This window comes from Haemorhous mexicanus, chromosome 5 (genome assembly GCF_027477595.1).
Source record: "Haemorhous mexicanus isolate bHaeMex1 chromosome 5, bHaeMex1.pri, whole genome shotgun sequence".
Lineage (NCBI taxonomy): Eukaryota > Metazoa > Chordata > Aves > Passeriformes > Fringillidae > Haemorhous > Haemorhous mexicanus.
The window spans coordinates 16,729,947-16,747,624 of NC_082345.1; the positions used below are offsets into that span (position 1 = coordinate 16,729,947).

The 17,678-nt window shown below is 39.7% G+C and overlaps 1 protein-coding gene across 3 annotated transcripts in view; it reads right to left on the reverse strand.

The window, feature by feature from the left end:
- Nucleotides 1-17,678, reverse strand: part of SCUBE1 (signal peptide, CUB domain and EGF like domain containing 1) — a 190,841-nt gene that overhangs the window by 11,260 nt on the left and 161,903 nt on the right. For all 3 annotated transcript variants that reach the window (XM_059846144.1, XM_059846142.1, XM_059846141.1), the window contains 8 exons: nucleotides 15,656-15,772; nucleotides 13,576-13,698; nucleotides 10,171-10,290; nucleotides 9,000-9,092; nucleotides 6,867-6,983; nucleotides 5,057-5,215; nucleotides 3,845-4,048; nucleotides 2,236-2,397 (listed from right to left, as the gene is read on the reverse strand). In XM_059846144.1, coding sequence (XP_059702127.1) covers nucleotides 2,236-2,397; nucleotides 3,845-4,048; nucleotides 5,057-5,215; nucleotides 6,867-6,983; nucleotides 9,000-9,092; nucleotides 10,171-10,290; nucleotides 13,576-13,698; nucleotides 15,656-15,772 — 1,095 coding nt within the window. The remainder of the gene's footprint in view (nucleotides 1-2,235; nucleotides 2,398-3,844; nucleotides 4,049-5,056; nucleotides 5,216-6,866; nucleotides 6,984-8,999; nucleotides 9,093-10,170; nucleotides 10,291-13,575; nucleotides 13,699-15,655; nucleotides 15,773-17,678) is intronic.

A 17,678-nucleotide genomic window follows, 5' to 3' on the forward strand; every position in this document is an offset into this window, starting at 1 on the left:
CCAAACTCCTATGGACACCTGTGGGGTCAGGATCGCCAGGATTTCCTTGTGCTCCCATCCCAGCTGGCTGGAATATGATTGTACAAACTGGCTGTTATGACACAGACCTCAGAGAAATATTATGATGTTACTAATTTGAGGACAATTTTGCTCTTGCTATTAGGAGCAAAACTGATTTACCTGGCCTGGTCCAACTGGTTACTGGAACCCAGACTGGAACATGTTTCCTGGTAGGATCTGTGACCCTTGTGGGGCCCTATTTTGGAGCAGGCTGTGCCGGAAGGACTGACCCTCTGGAAAAGTGACTTTTATTGGAGAACTCTTACCCATGAGATGGAGTCACATTGGAGAAGTTAATGAAGTCTCCTGTGGGAGGGACCCCATGCTGGAGCAGCAGCAGGAACAAAATCAGTGTCATGAACTGACCATAACCCCCATGCCCATCTCCCTGTGCTGCTGGTGGGAGGAGGTAGAGCTGGGAAGAAGGGAGGGGTGTAGAAGAGGTGTTTTTAGGAGATATTTTATTTCTCGTTGTCCTGCTCTGATTTTGATTAGTAATGAATTCACTGAATTTTCCCAATTCAAGTCTGTTTGATATTTGGTGAGGGGTCTCTCCCTGCCCTTAAGTTGTGAACATTAACCCTCTCTCTCCCCTCTCCAGCTGAGGAAGGCAGTGAGAGATCAGCTTTGGTGGGTGCCTGGTGTCCAGGCAGGGGCAACCCACTGCAGCATGGAATTCACTTGAAGCTACAAGTGATTTCTGCGCAACAGGCACTTAAAATCTCTGACATACTTGTGGAATGTACATTCCTCACATTTAGAAGGGAGGATTTCAGTGAAAGTTCATGGGTTACTGCACAGCCATTTCTGCTCTGGAAGATAGGATGCAATAATACTATTGATTACTGGCAGTGAGTACAGACAGTACAGACTTTCTAACAAAGCCACATGTGCTGACACAAATTTTGATAAAATCTTTGACAGGGAAATTCATGAAGTCCAAAGTATAATCTCTCTTGCCACTTCCAGAGGAAAAGGGGAGATCTGAGCAGAAAACCAGACTGTTTTTATCTGACAATAACCATTGTGAGATAAATTCACCCTGCAAAAATAATCAGAAAGGGCTTCTTTTGTTGTTGTACCGAACAATATTTCCAATGTAAGCCTTGAAACAAAAGTCTTTTTCTTCTAGCTGTGTTGCTGCTTTTGTCAGTATGCCATAGTCAATCTTTATAAACTCAGACTGTATTTTGATATGCTTTTCTTATGTTATGGATAAATACAAATCAGCATAGCAAAGATGCACAGGTGTTTCAAATTTTTTGTCTGATAGTTCCTCATACAGCAAATCAGCAAAATCTATCAGATGTTTGGACTGGTGACACTGCAGTTATTTTTTATTCAGTAGATAGGAAAAAGTAGCAGTCTCTCAAGTGATATTTGCCATGTGTTCTCTTTAGATATCCTTGAATAACTCGGTAATGTAAATTACCTAGATGAGTTTTCAAGTTAGAACTTGTGTGGCAGATAGGACAGATTTATTTCAAAGTCAGATAATCTATCTGCTATAAACTCGATTTTGATAGTCTGTAATGAAATGAGGTAAAGAAAATAAACAGTTGTATCTTAAAAACTTAGACGATCAAGTTACAGTAGAAGCACCAGGTATTATCATCATTATAATTTAGTTTATAAATCATGAAGTTGAATCAGAGATGCTACATCACTTGCCAAAAGTTACAGTACACTCAAGGAGAGCTGAAAATTGCAATCATTAGTTCTGAGTCAGGGTTACAGATCCCTGCAGCATAACTATCTCAAATTGATAATTGCTGCTAATTAGAGCAGGTAAGCTGCATCTCATGCAAAACACTAAATGAGCAGGTTCATTATTAGACTCACCAATACCAGTCCAAAGCAATCCATCCTTTTGGCTCACAATACACTGATAAGTCCTAAAAAGGTATTTCCATACCTGAGGTGAAGCACAAAGTGTTTTGCTTGGCTTGCTCATTTCCATCCCATAATTCACACTGCTGTAGCAGATCCCATAGTCTTGTCAGCAATGGGAGCGGGTGGCCCGAGCCAAGCCATCCATTGCTTGTAAGAGCACAGGGATTTCTTCTATAACCTTTACAAGCCAGAACTGTGGCAGGCTCTCTCCTCTTTCAGCCTCCTTGTCTCACAGGGTGTGTGTGGCAACACCTAAAGCTTTTACGATCAAGTTCAACTTGCCTCCACATTCCGAGACATTCCGGGCACCCGCTACTCCCTGGCCATCGTTGCTGGGGCAAGGCTCACAGGTGAGTTGGCCTTCTGTGTCCTGGTAGGTTCCTGGCGAGCATGGGATGCACTGCTTGTGTTCTCCGCTATAGAAGGTGCCTGTGCTGCAGGTAACTGAGGATACAAAGGGGGAGCCTACGTAAGGATGTTCACTTTGATCACATTTTTTGCCCTAAGATTGAACATTTAGAGAAAGTGGATGTCTTTGCCCCCAGGATTATAATGGCACATGTTTTGCATGTGTTAGTCCAGGATCCTCGCCTGATCTAAAGAGACTCATCTCCACTGGGGTTTAGGTCAATTTATATCAGGGTGAGGTCCTGCTTCTAATGTTTAAACTATTAAATGGTTTTGTAGTGCATTCAGGTGTTTGTCACTCATGTGTTGTTAATAAAGTTGGGTGCAGTCTTGAAATAGTAACTTGCAGTTTATTAAAGCAGTCCTGCAAAAAGTGTGCAGCATAAAGTGTGAGCTTTTAGTTTATATCAGGTGCAGTTACAATTGGTTTTATGGCAGATGACTACAAAAAGTCTGTCCCCTGAGATCAGTTCTAGAGATTTCTCCATGGGCAATGTGTTCCCTGTAATAATTTCTGTAATAATTTCTGTCTCTTGCCACTCAAATATCCAAGCGGCACAGCATCCAAAATACAGATATGAATACACGTGCTTTACTGGCTTCAACAGGGCACATAACTGCATTTCATATTTTTCTCTGCTGGGTACAGGTGGTTAAAATGTCTGAGTTTCTAGATACTGATAGCAACAGCCTTTCAAATACAGCTTCTATATCACTCTTCCCATATGATGACAACTACCTCTGAACGCACTCACTGGAAGCACCTATCAGATGTGACCTCTTTTGACTTGTAAATCGCTTGGTATCTCAAAAGCTGGAAAAATAGGTATGCTGATGTTGCAAAGATGTCTGTAAGTGACTACAAAGCTTGCAGTGCTGAGAACTGCCATTAATAAATTTTCATTAGCACACAGTCCCTAGCAAAGCACTAGAGCCTGATAACATGGGAAAAGGCTTAAAGGAATTAGGTATTTTACATAAAATAGGTTTCTGTACTTTTTTTTTTAACTAGACCTCTTGAACATTAAATATAACATATCCATGGATCATGGATTATTTGATGGTGAGGAGAGTGACACTGGTGATATAAAAGCAAATATACAGCAACTAGGCAAACATAATATTATTGTTTTACCAAATTGTAAATATATAAAATATAAATAAATATATAAATATATAAATATATATGAAAACATTTTGATAAGATGGGAGCAACTGGGAACTAACTGCCAACATTGTCTTGTAGCAGGTTTTGATACCTACCACCTGACAGCATGGGAATGCATCCATATTTATACTTCTGTTTTCCTACAACCATCTAATGAATTCCATCCATAGTCCATGCATATATGCTGAGTAATAGTGATCATTAAATTCTAAATCGTTATCTCAGATATTTCCTCCCTGGTCCACCATGGAAAAGGTAATTTCAGACTGCTTGATTTGGGGGATATGACTGAATATTCGAGCTCTTTGGACTTACCACATTTTCCATCCTGCAGTACTTGCCCTGTACTGCACGCTTCATGCCCTTCAGTAGCTTTAGCTGGCTTCTGAGCCACTTCATATTCTGTCCCAGAAAACTGAATGTAAAATTGCTGTTTATTAATAGATTTCCTCAATGTTTTGATTGCAGTTTGCAGCTTCTGCTCCATCCTTTTCCGAACACAGTCAATGTTACAGGTGTCTAGATGGGAAATGATAACAAAACTAGAAGCAATTGAGATTCATGTTTAAAAGAGGTTCTTAACAAAAAGCTTAGCCTGGATTGCACTATGACACCTCTGTTTGTTTCATTGTCTTGTCCATATAAATTGAAGCACCAGCTCCCTGTATTCAAGATCAGGCCTTTCAAAGGGATAGGACAATATCCTGAGGTCCATGGAGCAGTTCCACGGCCTGCAAGTGCATGCTGAGTGCTGCAAAAAGCATCAATCCCAATGTGTTTTCCTTTCAGGTGTGTGTTCAGTCTGCCACCATTAATGTTCCCTGAATTTTCTCTGCCCATGCTTTTCTCAGTTGATTAGGAACTCCTGCCACTTCCCTGACCAAATCACCTTTGTGTTAGTGACAAAAACAAAGGTGCTTTCAGGCACAACTGCTGTTTGAATCACTTGGCTAATGAGGTGCCCCTCAAGGTTAAGAAATATGCCTTTTAGGACTGACATCTTTATAGGATTCAGTCCATATTTTCCTTAGCTGGAATTTATAACATAATGTTCCATCTAATTTATAACTTGAGGCAATTAGTTTTATTCCAAAGTTTGGTCAGAAAACATGAATTTTTCAACTGCATGATAAAACTGTCTGATTTGCAAAGTAAATATTCATCAATTTACATTTTGGAGGATATTTTTGTCATCATTTTTGCAGAACTTCTACCTAGTCTTTATGTTCCCTTTACATCGATTAGCACTTCTGCTGTTTAAAGAAATCACATTGGATTAAAGCACACGACTTAACTCAAAGTCTTGAAGGAATTTTGATGCAGGTTCAGTTTTTGTTCCTTTGGCTTAATTTCATCCCTGGCTCTTTTCAATTAAAGCTCTGAAACTTTGAGTTTGGAGAGGCTGTTGAAGGAGGTGTTGTGCTAAAAGGCGTTCATGGCAGCTTGATGAAATAGCATCAAAGAGATTTAACAACACCCTAAGGAACTAAATTCTGATTTCTCTCCACAGACCAATCTTTCACAAACCTGAGACTTCTTCAGACTTCATCTCCACTTCAAACTCTGCAGTGATATGGGACACTTCTTTTGATGGTGACTTGCGGCCTCGGCGTTTTTTCTTGGAGGAATCGCACTTGAGGTTCACAAAGGTCACCTGGCAGTTGTCTGTACAGGGGAACTGACCTCCTTCGCATGAGAGAAGAAACACAGGGAAGAAATCAAGTAGCAAAGTAGCATGCAACAGGCTAACAAGTGATATCTCACTGGGTTATCATGAATGCAGTGACGGGCTTCATTACATTTCCTGTGTGTGGTGAGACACCTCCATCTCTGGGCAGTGCTGGGATTGCTCATTTTGCTATGAATGCAGAAGGCAAAAGCACAGCCTGGTGATGCTCAGCTGCACAGTGGTGCCCCCAATGCCTAAAACTGCCCAGCCCTTTTCTGCATAAGGATTAGAAAGCTCTTTACAGAAATTATTTTAAATCAGCAAATACTGTAAACTATATTTGATGGCTGAACAAAGCAAGAGAGCCAATTTCATAAATCTATGAGAATGTCAGGTCTGGACCTCTAAAAACTATCATTGGTTATTCCATCTCTTTCAGAAGTGAAAATCATCAGATAGCAAAGGCTTTAAAAGGCTTTGATTGTGAGGTTATGAAAATGTATTGGAAGGTTTTATCTGAGCAGGAATCGTAGTTTGCCACAGGTGATGAACCTTCCAGGTCAGGGAAGACAGAGAAGTTTGTAGCCAAGCCACCAGAAGGATTTCATTCTGAGGGTTTGGTTATATTATGTAATCTTATTGTTAGACTCAGAGGTTAAGATGACATAACAAACACAAAGCAAAGTAAGCAAAGGACAAGGAAATGCATCCAAGAAACACATTCCCATAGTGATTGTATGGACCAAAATGTTCGACTTCTATGATTTTGAAAATGAGTCTGATAATCACATCTTATTCACAGGGTATGCATTGTGAGGACTAATATTTAAGTAAGTTCTTGTAAAATGAGAGATACAAAAGTGTAGATTGTGGGGTAAAGATGAAATATTAGTCTAAATTTAAAAAATAAAATCTTTAAACTATTCACTTTAAAAAAAAAATAGCTATTTTTACTCTTCTCTGTTCAGGGCTCATGTACGATTTCTCACTTGCTAGTGAAAGTGGTAGTAAGACAAATTCATAACAGAGAATGCATCACCAGTAGATGTTTGGTGTAAGCTGCTAAGTTGTTTTAAGTAAAAATTTAACTTTTTTAATAACACATTTTTGTTAATGACACCTAAATCTTATAAATATTTTTTCTAACATCCTAACTACTCACTTTTTCATAATAAAAGATCGAAGGCTGTGTAACATCAGATTTTCATAATAACCTTCCTTCTTAGGGGTTGTCTTTGGTGCTACAATAGGTTACTAATACAGCATAAACCAAACAAATAATAGCTTTTGTTTTCTTTTAAAAACTTCATTTAGGAAAACCAAACCAAACCAAACCAAACTAACACAGTTTCACATAACTTTGCATTAGTCACAGCTTTTTGTCTCAGGGTATTTCTGCCATTATCAAGGCCAGAAAAAAGATCAGCTTAATTCCCAACTCACATACTTTTGAACAAAAATTTTTCAAATCAACTGGTGAGATTTTCAGCACCCAAGGCATTGTTCAGCCACAGTGGGAACCTTGGCCTTAACTTAAATTCAGACCAAATATGTAAACCATTGATTTTTTTTCTGTCTGCAGTGTGAAAACAAAGCATGCAAATGAACAAGAAAACAAACAAACAAAAAAATTAAAGTGCTGTTTACATGCTGGAAGAAACCACCTACCTGAAACAGCCTGCTTCCCAGAATCTTTTGTTTTTTCTTTGCTGCGAGGCTGTAAATGGCATTTTGCATCTTTGATTTTAAAACGAGCTTTCTGCTTGATTGGAGGGGCCAGGGAATCTGTTGATGTAAAGTAAAAAAGCTACCATTGGGACAGAAATGAAATGAGATCTGGAACTTATTAAAAAAACAGTCTCAAAAGCTTTCTTCTGACTTAGAAAAGAGGCAGCCCAAGAATTACACAGCTTGTACAAGGGGATCCGATTCCACAAGTTCATTTTTTTAAGTGAGTACCAACCCTTGGGCCAACCAGGTCAATGAATGTACTAGTACCATGCTTGCTCTGCACATCTTCTCAGATTTTGGGTGAATTTGTCTTTTACCATGAGAAAGATTAATTCCTACTTTTATTTTTTTTTTCTGTGCTCTCTGTCTGTGAATTCCCATGTTACTTGTAGTTCTGCTCCTGCTAGTGCCAGTAAGGTTCATTTAGTGGAGCTAAGTTGTTGGCAATTGAAAACCATCCAAAGGAGCTGCCTCTATTGCAGTCTGTGGCTTGCAAGCTTTATAGCTTTATCCCTCAGCTTTAAACCCAAGGCAGGTTTCACAGTCTTGTTTTAAAGGCTGCTATACAGTCATGAGTAGAAAATGGAGCTGCTGGCTCATTTCCTCACAAAGTCCCTGGAGTAAAAGACTGGCCTGGCTGTCACCAGCCAGCTGCTTTGGGATGCCTGCTGGCCCTGCAAAAGGTGAGGGTGGACCCAGGTGATGCCACAGTGTGGGTCCCTCTTTCCTAGGGCTTTGCTGAGCCAGGACTTTAGATGTGGCCTGATCCTGTGCCACAAGCAGGAACATCTGCTGCCAGGCTGTGTCACTCCACAGCACTGTACCAGCATACCCCAGATATATAAAAAATACATGGAGAAGTGGAAAATGAGAGAGAAGTAGAGCAGGTATGTGTAAGGTGGGCTGACTCTTCATACTGCTGGATGTTGTTTCAGCTGTTTCTAATTTTGCCAGGCTTCAAGTTTTTGTAGGTATTTCTTTCTTTTTCTTTTTTTTTTTTTTTTTTTTTTTTGCTATCAGCTTTCATAAACATTTGAAATGTCTCTGCAAAAACAGCCCAGCCATTTTTGAGAAAAAGATGCATGAAATGCATATTTTCTCACAGAAGTCTCATAACCTTTTTATGGGGGGATAACCTTTTACCCTTGCAGTAGGAGTGGCTGTGCTCCTGTGGAAGGGCTTTGCAGGGGAGGGCTGGAACCCACCCTTGTGCTACTGCTGGGTCCCTCTGGCTCACTCCCTAGTCTGGGAAAGAGTCCCATTTTGATATGCTCACTATTGCCTTGCTGGACTATAGAAAGCAAATAATTCTAAATATTAGTCCTTACTGAACATATCTCAAACCTGCAGCACTCCCACAGTGACCCACCAAGACAATGCTGCAGTTCCACACACTCCACCCCCATGAGAGGCTGCGGAAAAGGAGTGTGTGCATAAAGGAACATTGGCTACCTTTAATGCCTCAAGATTTTTGTTTTATACATTATCAATATATTTGTAGTTTTGTAGACCATTAATACCTGGTTTATAGCTCCTGGCATTTTTCCTACCTTTTCTCTTAGATTTTAGAATAATAAACTAACACTACTAATACATACTTGGAATTCCGTTTAGCCTTATTCTTAAGAAGAGAATTCCTGTCAAGGACATCTTATTTTCTACCAGAACTTAAGAGACATAACAAGAAAAGAGAGCAAAGAAACCCCAAGGGGGCTGACCCACAGGTGGGTTACTGGGGTAACTGATTTCCTACTGGATGTCCCAGCCAGACATACTAATTAATTAACCTTACAGAATTATAGAAATCCTGTACCACACGTGCACAGAGTCATATTTTGTCCACATGAAAGCTTTCATTGAAGAATTACTTTTTTAACTTCCCACTTTATTGCAAGAATTACTTTTTTATTTGACACCACTTCAACTCTGTCGCAAGGCTTTTCCTTCTGTTATTAGGCAACACCTTCACCCTTGCCTTACCTAAGGAGTGAGCCTGATGTCCTGCAATCCCCCGAGGTCCATGCCCTCCCTCTGGGGCCCAGGACAGGGGAGCAAGCAGGGCAGACCCACCTGAGCAGCTGGGCAGGGTGGAGTTGCGCCTGGGCTGTGCCTTGCCGTGCTGCACAGGGACGCCGCAGCTCAGCGTGTAGCTGTTCTCTGAGTCTGGGGGACAGAAAACAGTCAGCACATGGGCAACAGCCTCACGAAACTCAAGGCTTCAGCTTTTCAGTGCTGCTAAACAACGAGATATTTTAAGTGCTGAACTAGGATTTTAAGTGGCTGAAATACTTTGCCAAAAAGCTTTAACACTTCACAGTGTTGACGGCAAGGTTTGTTTCTTCCAGCACTGGAATGATACGTTTCATAAGTGATTTGGCACGAGGTTAACTGTGCACAAGTAAAAAATATTTTGTGTTTGTCCATGGCAAAGTCCTTCTGCTTCCCTGTTATTTAGAAAATAAACCATGTATTTTCATAATAATTTTAGCTTCAGGCTCCAACAGAACTTATTGACAGAAACAGAAATGGCGTGCTTAGAACCATAATAGTGTTTACATATTACAGAGATAAAACTCTGTCTTGGTGCTTACAATTAGAGAAATGCACAGTTCCACTAATATCTCCTGAACTGGAAATAAAATGTGAATAAAATGTTAGCTCAACTGCATATAATGCCAAGGCTAAACGTGAAAAGTAGACACCCCAAATAATCCTGTGTCAGAATATCTATGAAAAAGCAGTAGCATTCCCCTCCTTCTTCCCCGCAAAACTGTGAAGATGAAAACTACCAGTAGCAAATGATTAAAAAAAAAAAAAAAAAGAAGGAGGGGAATGAGATGCCCAATTTTTTATAAATAATACTCAGGTGGACTGAGAGACATGTCCACATTAAACAGAATGGTGCAGAAAAAAACTGTTATTTATTGAATTGCTGTGACAAAAATGGAAGGCAAAAATGAAAAATTGATTTCAGTGAATTACTGTTACTTTTTAATACAAGTTTTCATTAGAATTTCCCCACGCTCTCAACTGATGTCTCAAATTAAACCATGAAGGACCAAACTTCTCATATGGAGATGACAATCAGCTCTTGATTTAATTTATAATGAGGTTTTGCTCATTTACTGTTGTCCATAACAAAGAAATGAATGCAAGAATCATGAATACACTAACAGTGAAAAGTCAACAAGTCACATCTGTTGCACATGCTAGACAAAGAGGACAAATAATTTGCACAAACCTGGAACAAAAAGAGTATTGGATGGGCATGACAGGAAGCAGCTCTCTATGCCTCCTGTCTTACTGCATACTAGCTGAGCCTTGGGAGCTGGTTTGGCATTTTGGAGACATTTCACCATCTCTGAGGAGAAAAAAAAAAAAAGAAATATAAAACAATTGGACACTGCCCAATCCATCACCTTGTGTGCACACTTGGATACAACAGTGAGAAAAGGCAGGAAGTGGCAAAAACCATAATGACAGATACAACTGTTTCTGAAATAAACATATATTAAGGAAGAACATCTGGACTGGGATGCTGAGCTCATACTCGAAAATGAAACTACCTTCACATAATTAGACCAAACTCCAGATCAGTCTTTCTCTCCTGTCCTCCACATTGGGATCTTTGTGCTCTATGAGCACAATTCTGTGTGCTCACCTTGACCTCAGAAGCAATAGGTAACACTAATCACCTGAGATGTCCTTTCTCTGATTTGGAGGCACAGCTCTTTGATTTTACAGACCAACTACGCATTGTACACAGTGGTCTGTTTACTTAGATGACCATTAAAATGGTATTTTTTAATTCTCAAACTCCCACTGACTTCTTAAATTTAGCTTCACGCTCTAGCTTCTGGAGCTAGAAAACTTCCCAGGCAGGCAGGGCAGCAGATGCTAGGATAGAGATGGATAGTCCTGCTGGCCCTTTCAGACACTAATGCCCCAAAAAATGCTAGGAGGGACCCTGTGCCACACACAGAGATCACAGAGCCATTTCTCATCAGTGCCTACAGCATGAGGCACACTGCAGCTCATAGGAAGAAAAAAATCTAGCTTCTCTTCTTGGCTGCATGGCAGGATGAAGACAGGTCTCTCCCTGCAGGTCTCTCAAGTGACTCTTCACTCTTGGGTAAGGCAGTGCTTGCGTTTCAGCTGAAAACACATGAAGTTGTTGTTAATTGTTGGAGCAGTCTCTGTGTTTCACCCTGAGAAGATGGAATGACACTGATAACCATAAACCTGCATTTATTTTAATTTGCCACTCTTTTGGATTGAAGTGTTACTTTAGTACATCTTTTCCCTCACAAATGACAAGGCTCATTCTTGGCTGCAGCTGGCACATGCCATCACTTCCTACAGGGAGGAAGTCTCACTGCTTCCCTCCTTTCCCCAGAGGGCTCCCCTCTGTACTGTCTGCTGACCATGTGCAGCTGGGCACCTCTTCAAGCAGCTACTTACACCTCAGCCAGGTGGCTGTAGGGCAGTTCTTGCTTCAGCCCCATAGAAATGCTGTTTCAGGTACATTATTTTTCTCCAACTGTTTCTTGCTACTTTTTCCAAACCTGTTCACCTTACAAGACTGGTTTGGCTGACATTTGTTTCTCACAGCTGACTGTTGTACTGTAAATGTCTTTTTTCCTACCTGTCAGCTTGCCAGCAGACCACACTGAGGTAGGGGTTGCTTCTGACACCTGAGCTGTAGCAGCTAGACTGGTTTGGGTTTACCAGGGCTTGGCAAAAGCCCAGGAAAGCCATCATGAAACCAAGCAGTTCCAAAGCAGTAGCTGGAATGAGTGTTGCCTGACTTGGCTTGAGTGCAGAGGAGGAGTCCCAGCAGCCTCCAGCTGGTTTGTATTCCTGGCCTCACTGGTCATTAAATATAAATATATACAAGTCCCATAAACATGCCTGATGTTCGCATCTCAGATATGGGAATAATCATCCTCCCCTTATCTCCCTCCTAAGTCTTCTATGTTGCTCTGGTGATGTCTTTAAGGAAACTATTTCCTTGGACTGAGGAGGCAACAAAACACAAAGTGCCACTGCTGAGCAAAAGAGGGTTTTGTTACTGCAAATCGCATGGTGTTCAGGATCACTAAATATAATCCTTCCACTTTTTATTGTGCTTTTGTAACAATTTAGAATATAGTTTCCTCTCAAAAATGTTGATAATAAAGGCAGGTGATCAGCAGGGAGATGATGCTCATTTTAAGCCTCACTGAAGTCACCAACTACTAGAGTGTGTATCAACAGACAAGGGTGTTCTATTTCCATATTCCAGCTGAGCTTATAAATAATGAGGAGAAATTTACAAGCAGGAGAATATTTTCAATACAGCAACATTCTTAGTAGGCTGAGAGGGAATATAGCACAAGTATTCTAACTTCATAGCAGACCTCCAAAAATTTTAGTCCCAGCTGCTAACTTACAGAATCCTTTCCAGAGGAATAACTGGTATATGGCAAGGGAGACCTAGTGGATAACTAAAAACCACAGTGAGCTATTTCTTGCTGTCACAATACTTAGTTCTCTACATAGCAGGAAAGGTAATAGCCAGGTAAGCAGGAAAGTGAAGAACTTAATTGTGCTTAGGAAGAACATAGAGGCAAAGGCTGGAATTCAGCTTGAGGCTCTCATCCCCCACCCCACCTTGGTTATAAAGTGCTTTCTATACTGCTGTACCCATGTAAAAAACGCCACAATTGCATTATCACATGAGGCCAGTGCAGTACTCTCTGCTCCAGATTGAGCAGTTCTTTCTCTCAGTATGTGCAGAGATTCCCTGAAGGAAGATCCTCTTTTTTCTTGTTCTGTCTTACTCCCCATTAGGTATTAGGTATCATCCCCAAATGTGCCTATGAGAAGTTATTTGTGTCTAAAAAACTTGGCCATGAAAAACCCCAGGTATGCCATTCTCATTAAAAATAATAAAACAGAATTAAAATCTCACAGAAAATACTTTGTCTGTAGCCATGATCAAGATTTGCTGTGCTTCACATAAAACTCCAGAAAAAGAAGTCACCTCTTTAAAGGATACAGAAATTCAGGTCTGCCACAAAGTGGCACTAGCAGGAAATTCCAAGTTTTTCTGGTCTCAGGATTTGTGTTCATTTTGATTAATACTTTTGACACAGCTAGTGTCAGTACTTTATATGAAGCAGGACACTTTTAGAGATAACTTGAAAAATTGGGGTGTGGTTCTGTGAATGTAGGTATTATGTCCTGCTGTGACCTATTGTAAACAGTTAAATATTTTGAATATGCTAAATTAGTGTTAGAGGTAAATAGAGTTATAGCTGACATTACAGAGATGGGAAGAGGGCAAATTAAGGACAAAAGTATAAAATACCTAAGATGAAAATAATAATAATAATAATACTTAGGTTTCTGTGAATGGACTCATAAATTTAAAAAAAACATTCCACACAAATAAAATCTAACATGTTGCTCATTCGCTAATCGACCTACAATTGTATCCTAGCCCATGGAGCTCCACAGGATCAGCTGTTATCTGAGTTTATAAAATGAATTTGGGGATCTAGATGTGAAAATGCAGCATCTCTCAAACAAAACCGTGGGCTTTTGCACCCTCCTGGAGAACACAGTCACCACAGTCACCTCTGAGTCACACTTCTACACTTACCAACACAGTCCTTTTTATTCCAGTGCAGTTTCTTTCCAGGTGGGCACACACACTCATAGCTCCCCATGGTATTAAGACACCCAAAGTCACAGCTACCATTGCTGATGCTGCATTCATCAATATCTGAGAACATATTTAAAGTTGTGAAGAGTCTTAACCATGTATATACACATATACTGTACATTAAGACATGACTTGCATAAGGAAACCTATTTCTACTGTATCTTTTACATTGGAGCCCATATAAACAGGTGTAAAGACAGACAGTGCCAAACAACTTTAGTGCATATTACATGGATTTGTCCTGAAACTGTACAGCTCCTACTCTCCCAAGGATTTATGCATTTGATACAGTTTACTTGCCAGGACCAGTTACACTGAAATTCTTGAATACAAAACATGCTCAAAAGTCTCTGGAGCATCTGGACAATAATGGACAATACAGAAAAAACCCATAAACCTCTGTGAGATTACATAACTTCTGCCAAACAAGGAGGTAAATTCTCCACAGGGATTCCCAGAGTTTCTTTTTGAAGTTGAGGTGAAGAAGGAAATGATGCTTTCGAAAGAAGCAAAGCAGTTAAAGTGTAATTTAGACTTCCACTCCTCGAATAAAAATAAAAGGTAAAGCTTGCAAGAAGGTGAAGAAGTTATCATGTATGTTATCACTGATATTCCACTAAAAATCTTTTGACTTTGAAGTATATCCTTTTTAATCCATGCACTCAGCATTCATTTACTCATGCCAACAAGGTCAATCTCTCATCTCCTCTCTTTCCACCACCAGAAAGAACATTTATTTATTTGATGAGCTGAAATGACACCAAATCAACAGGAGACACACAGAATTGCTGATGCTCTGGCTCACTAGTAGACCTCAAAATTAAGCATGCAAGGACTAAAACTAATGACAGGCCTAAGTGGTAAAACTTGGGGCCTGGACAAGTCTGGATTCAGAACTGTGATTTTGTATCTTCTCATAATGGAAAAAAGCAGGAGGTTTGGATCCAGTTACGATTTTGCTCAAAGTTCAGCACTGAGTATTTCCAGTGAGAGTTCAGGTCCCTCTTCAGTCTTACTGAAAAGACTGAAACTGAACTGAGGCTGAAGGTTATTTAAAGACTGAGGCAGAATCCCAAACTTTGAGGCTTTCCCTAAATTAGTGCATTTAGTAATTAAGGAATTAACAGTGAAACTGAAGATCAGTCTCTCTACACCTCATATAACACAGGTCCCAAAACCTTTGACTCTGAATTTGCTTCCACAACGGCTTTCAAGTGGGGTCTGTTCCCAAACTGCTTCCCTAGATGGGCTCTTATTTCTCTTCCTGCCTGCCCCTACTCCTACCAGGAATTCATGTGATACTTCTCCACAAAAGAGAGACCAGAATACACCTCCTACACCTTTCTCCCAAAAAAGAAGCCATGCAGAGATACCATTAGCAGTGTTTCATGTTGACATACCAAAGTCAGGTGAACTCAGCCCTCAGAAGTGAGGGGCCAGCCTCTGTTTCTGCTACATTAGCTGAATCTCTAATTTGGTCACTTGTGGTAATGCTGCACTTCAAAAATATCCCTCTCCTAGATAATGAAACATTATAGCACCAATTCTTTCCAGTCATGCCAAAAAGGTTAAAAGCAGATCCTCAGAAGATGGGAGGAAGATCCACCACAACTTTCTGCTATGCATTTCACAGGCAGTTCATGTCACAGACTGGTAAGGACAAATGCCATCCGAGCCAAAATATGTAAACTTTGCAAAACTGACTTCTTTCTCCTATTCTCTTTGTTGCCAATCATGTGGTACCTCCCTGCATTTGTGAGTAACCTCACTCCTGTGGAAGTTCTGATCGAAAATGGTGGGACATTGGTTTTCATTGGTGTTTTTCTCTTGGGAATGCTTCAGCCAATTTGAGACACTGAAAATTTAGTCACACCCAGCTCATGATATTTTAGGTTTATTTTAATGTTATGTCTTTATCATCCTGAGTTATAAAACCTTAATCTAGAAGAATGAGTGGCTCTGTAAACAGTTCCCAAAGCAAACAAACACACATGTAAGCAAAACTCAGTTTCCAAACCTCCACAGTGTGTCAGTCCATACAAAGTGTAGCCTTTTTGGCAGAGACACTCAAAGCTTCCAGGGTAGTTGATACAGGTGTGGTCACAGGTCCGTTCAAAGGAGCACTCATCTATATCTGAATTAATAGGAAAAGCATTAAGAAACCAGATTTAATCAGGTTACACTGAATGACTGGATTTTCTCACTGGGTTGCAACACTTTGTTACTGATAAAATATCCATTACCATCCCATGTAAAATCTGAATAAAATATCATTCTCATTCCTCTAGTGCCTTGTAAAAAAAATACTCACAGGTACATGGAGAAGAACAAGAAGAGATAATTTGGTAAAACCTGATGAAGATTGTATTATGTACATTCCCCATTAGATGGCAACCTTTAACTTCTGATCATACTGACCCAGCAGGGCTGGGTGAGTATGGAGCTTTTGGGGAAGTTAGTGGCACAATGGAAAAAAGGTTTAGGTTGAATCAAGCAATTCCCTCTTTCACCGACCAGTATGCTGACATCCTGCCCACCAGGACAGGGAGTTGCTCCCAGACTTCTGCTCTGCCTTACAAGACTATACAGACTTGCAGAGGGTAAGCAAAACACTGCTGGGGAATAAGCCCCCATAAGGAATGGACAGGCTACACCTAGCACTTAAAATATTAGTCCAAAGCCCACATTCCAACCAACTCAAGAAAATATGACCTCTTCCCCTTAAAAAAAGTCAGGCAGCTCTAATTATCACTGCTCAGTAATGTGAAACCCTGGCTTACACAGCCTCTTCCATCCAGCAGGCTATGAAAAAAGCAACCGAGAGCACGTTGCTTCCAGGACAGTACAAAGGCTTTGCTGAGCAGGTGCTGTGGAGGTTGATTTGACATCAGCCTGACAGAATGGACTTGCTGAAAACATTAAAGGCACATTAAACAGCAATCTGTGCAAAATAACACTTTTGAGTTAATTTTATTGTTTTTAAAAGAAATAAATTCTCTTCTGTGATTAATTTTTCTCCTTACAGGTCAGAAAATGGAATACAATGACATTTTTTGAGAGTAGTAATTTCAACAAATCTCATCCCTCCCATGTTCCTGAGTTATAAATGAATGGAATATAATTCCTATGACAATTTCCACACTTTCTAGAGCTGAACAACACCATTACAAAATGTAACAGACTTTCATATTGTACATGCTTGGAAAGCTGTTGGTGTTTGAAAACACTTGAAGACTCTCCATACTTCAGGGGTTCTAACCCAATTCCTATATCCAAGTATTATTTACATAGTTTTGACATTTCATGAAGCATTCTAGGTCCCTTTCTATTATTATAAATACTTCAGGGGTTCTAACCCAATTCCTATATCCAAGTATTATTTACATAGTTTTGACATTTCATGAAGCATTCTAGGTCCCTTTCTGTTATTATAAATCTTGCCTTCCAGAACTATAAAATTAAGATTTCTTGTATGAATACACAACCCCAAATCTGTGTGAGAGTTTATGCACAAATTTAGAATGACACATACAGCTATATTTTATATAACCTCTAACTTTAAATGTTTCAAAACATTCACACAAAAGATAATTCACAATGTGGGAAGCAACTGTTCGGGCAAATGCATAACATAAAATGAAACAAACATAATGAACAGAAATCTGTGCTGTCCAGTTTTATGTGTGCATCACAATCACTTTCTAAGATAAAGTCACAAAAAGATGACAAGTGAGCTTTTCTCTTTCTTACACCTATTTAATTTTAAATGAACTTTTTAATCCATTTATTAAATCATTTGAGTTCTGAAAGTAATTTCTTTTTAAGGTTTCTTTTATAGTCTTGGAAATGTGCAGCTTTTGAATACACATAAATGGCAAACTGTTTCAGCTTTCTCTAAATAAATACACAAACTAAAATCATTTGGGAATGAACACTGCAGCTATAGTTTAAAGGATTTTTAATGCTTAAGAAGCCAAATCATACATCATGGTTTCATTCATGTGTAACCTCATTCACTACATGGAATTGCGGGAGATTTA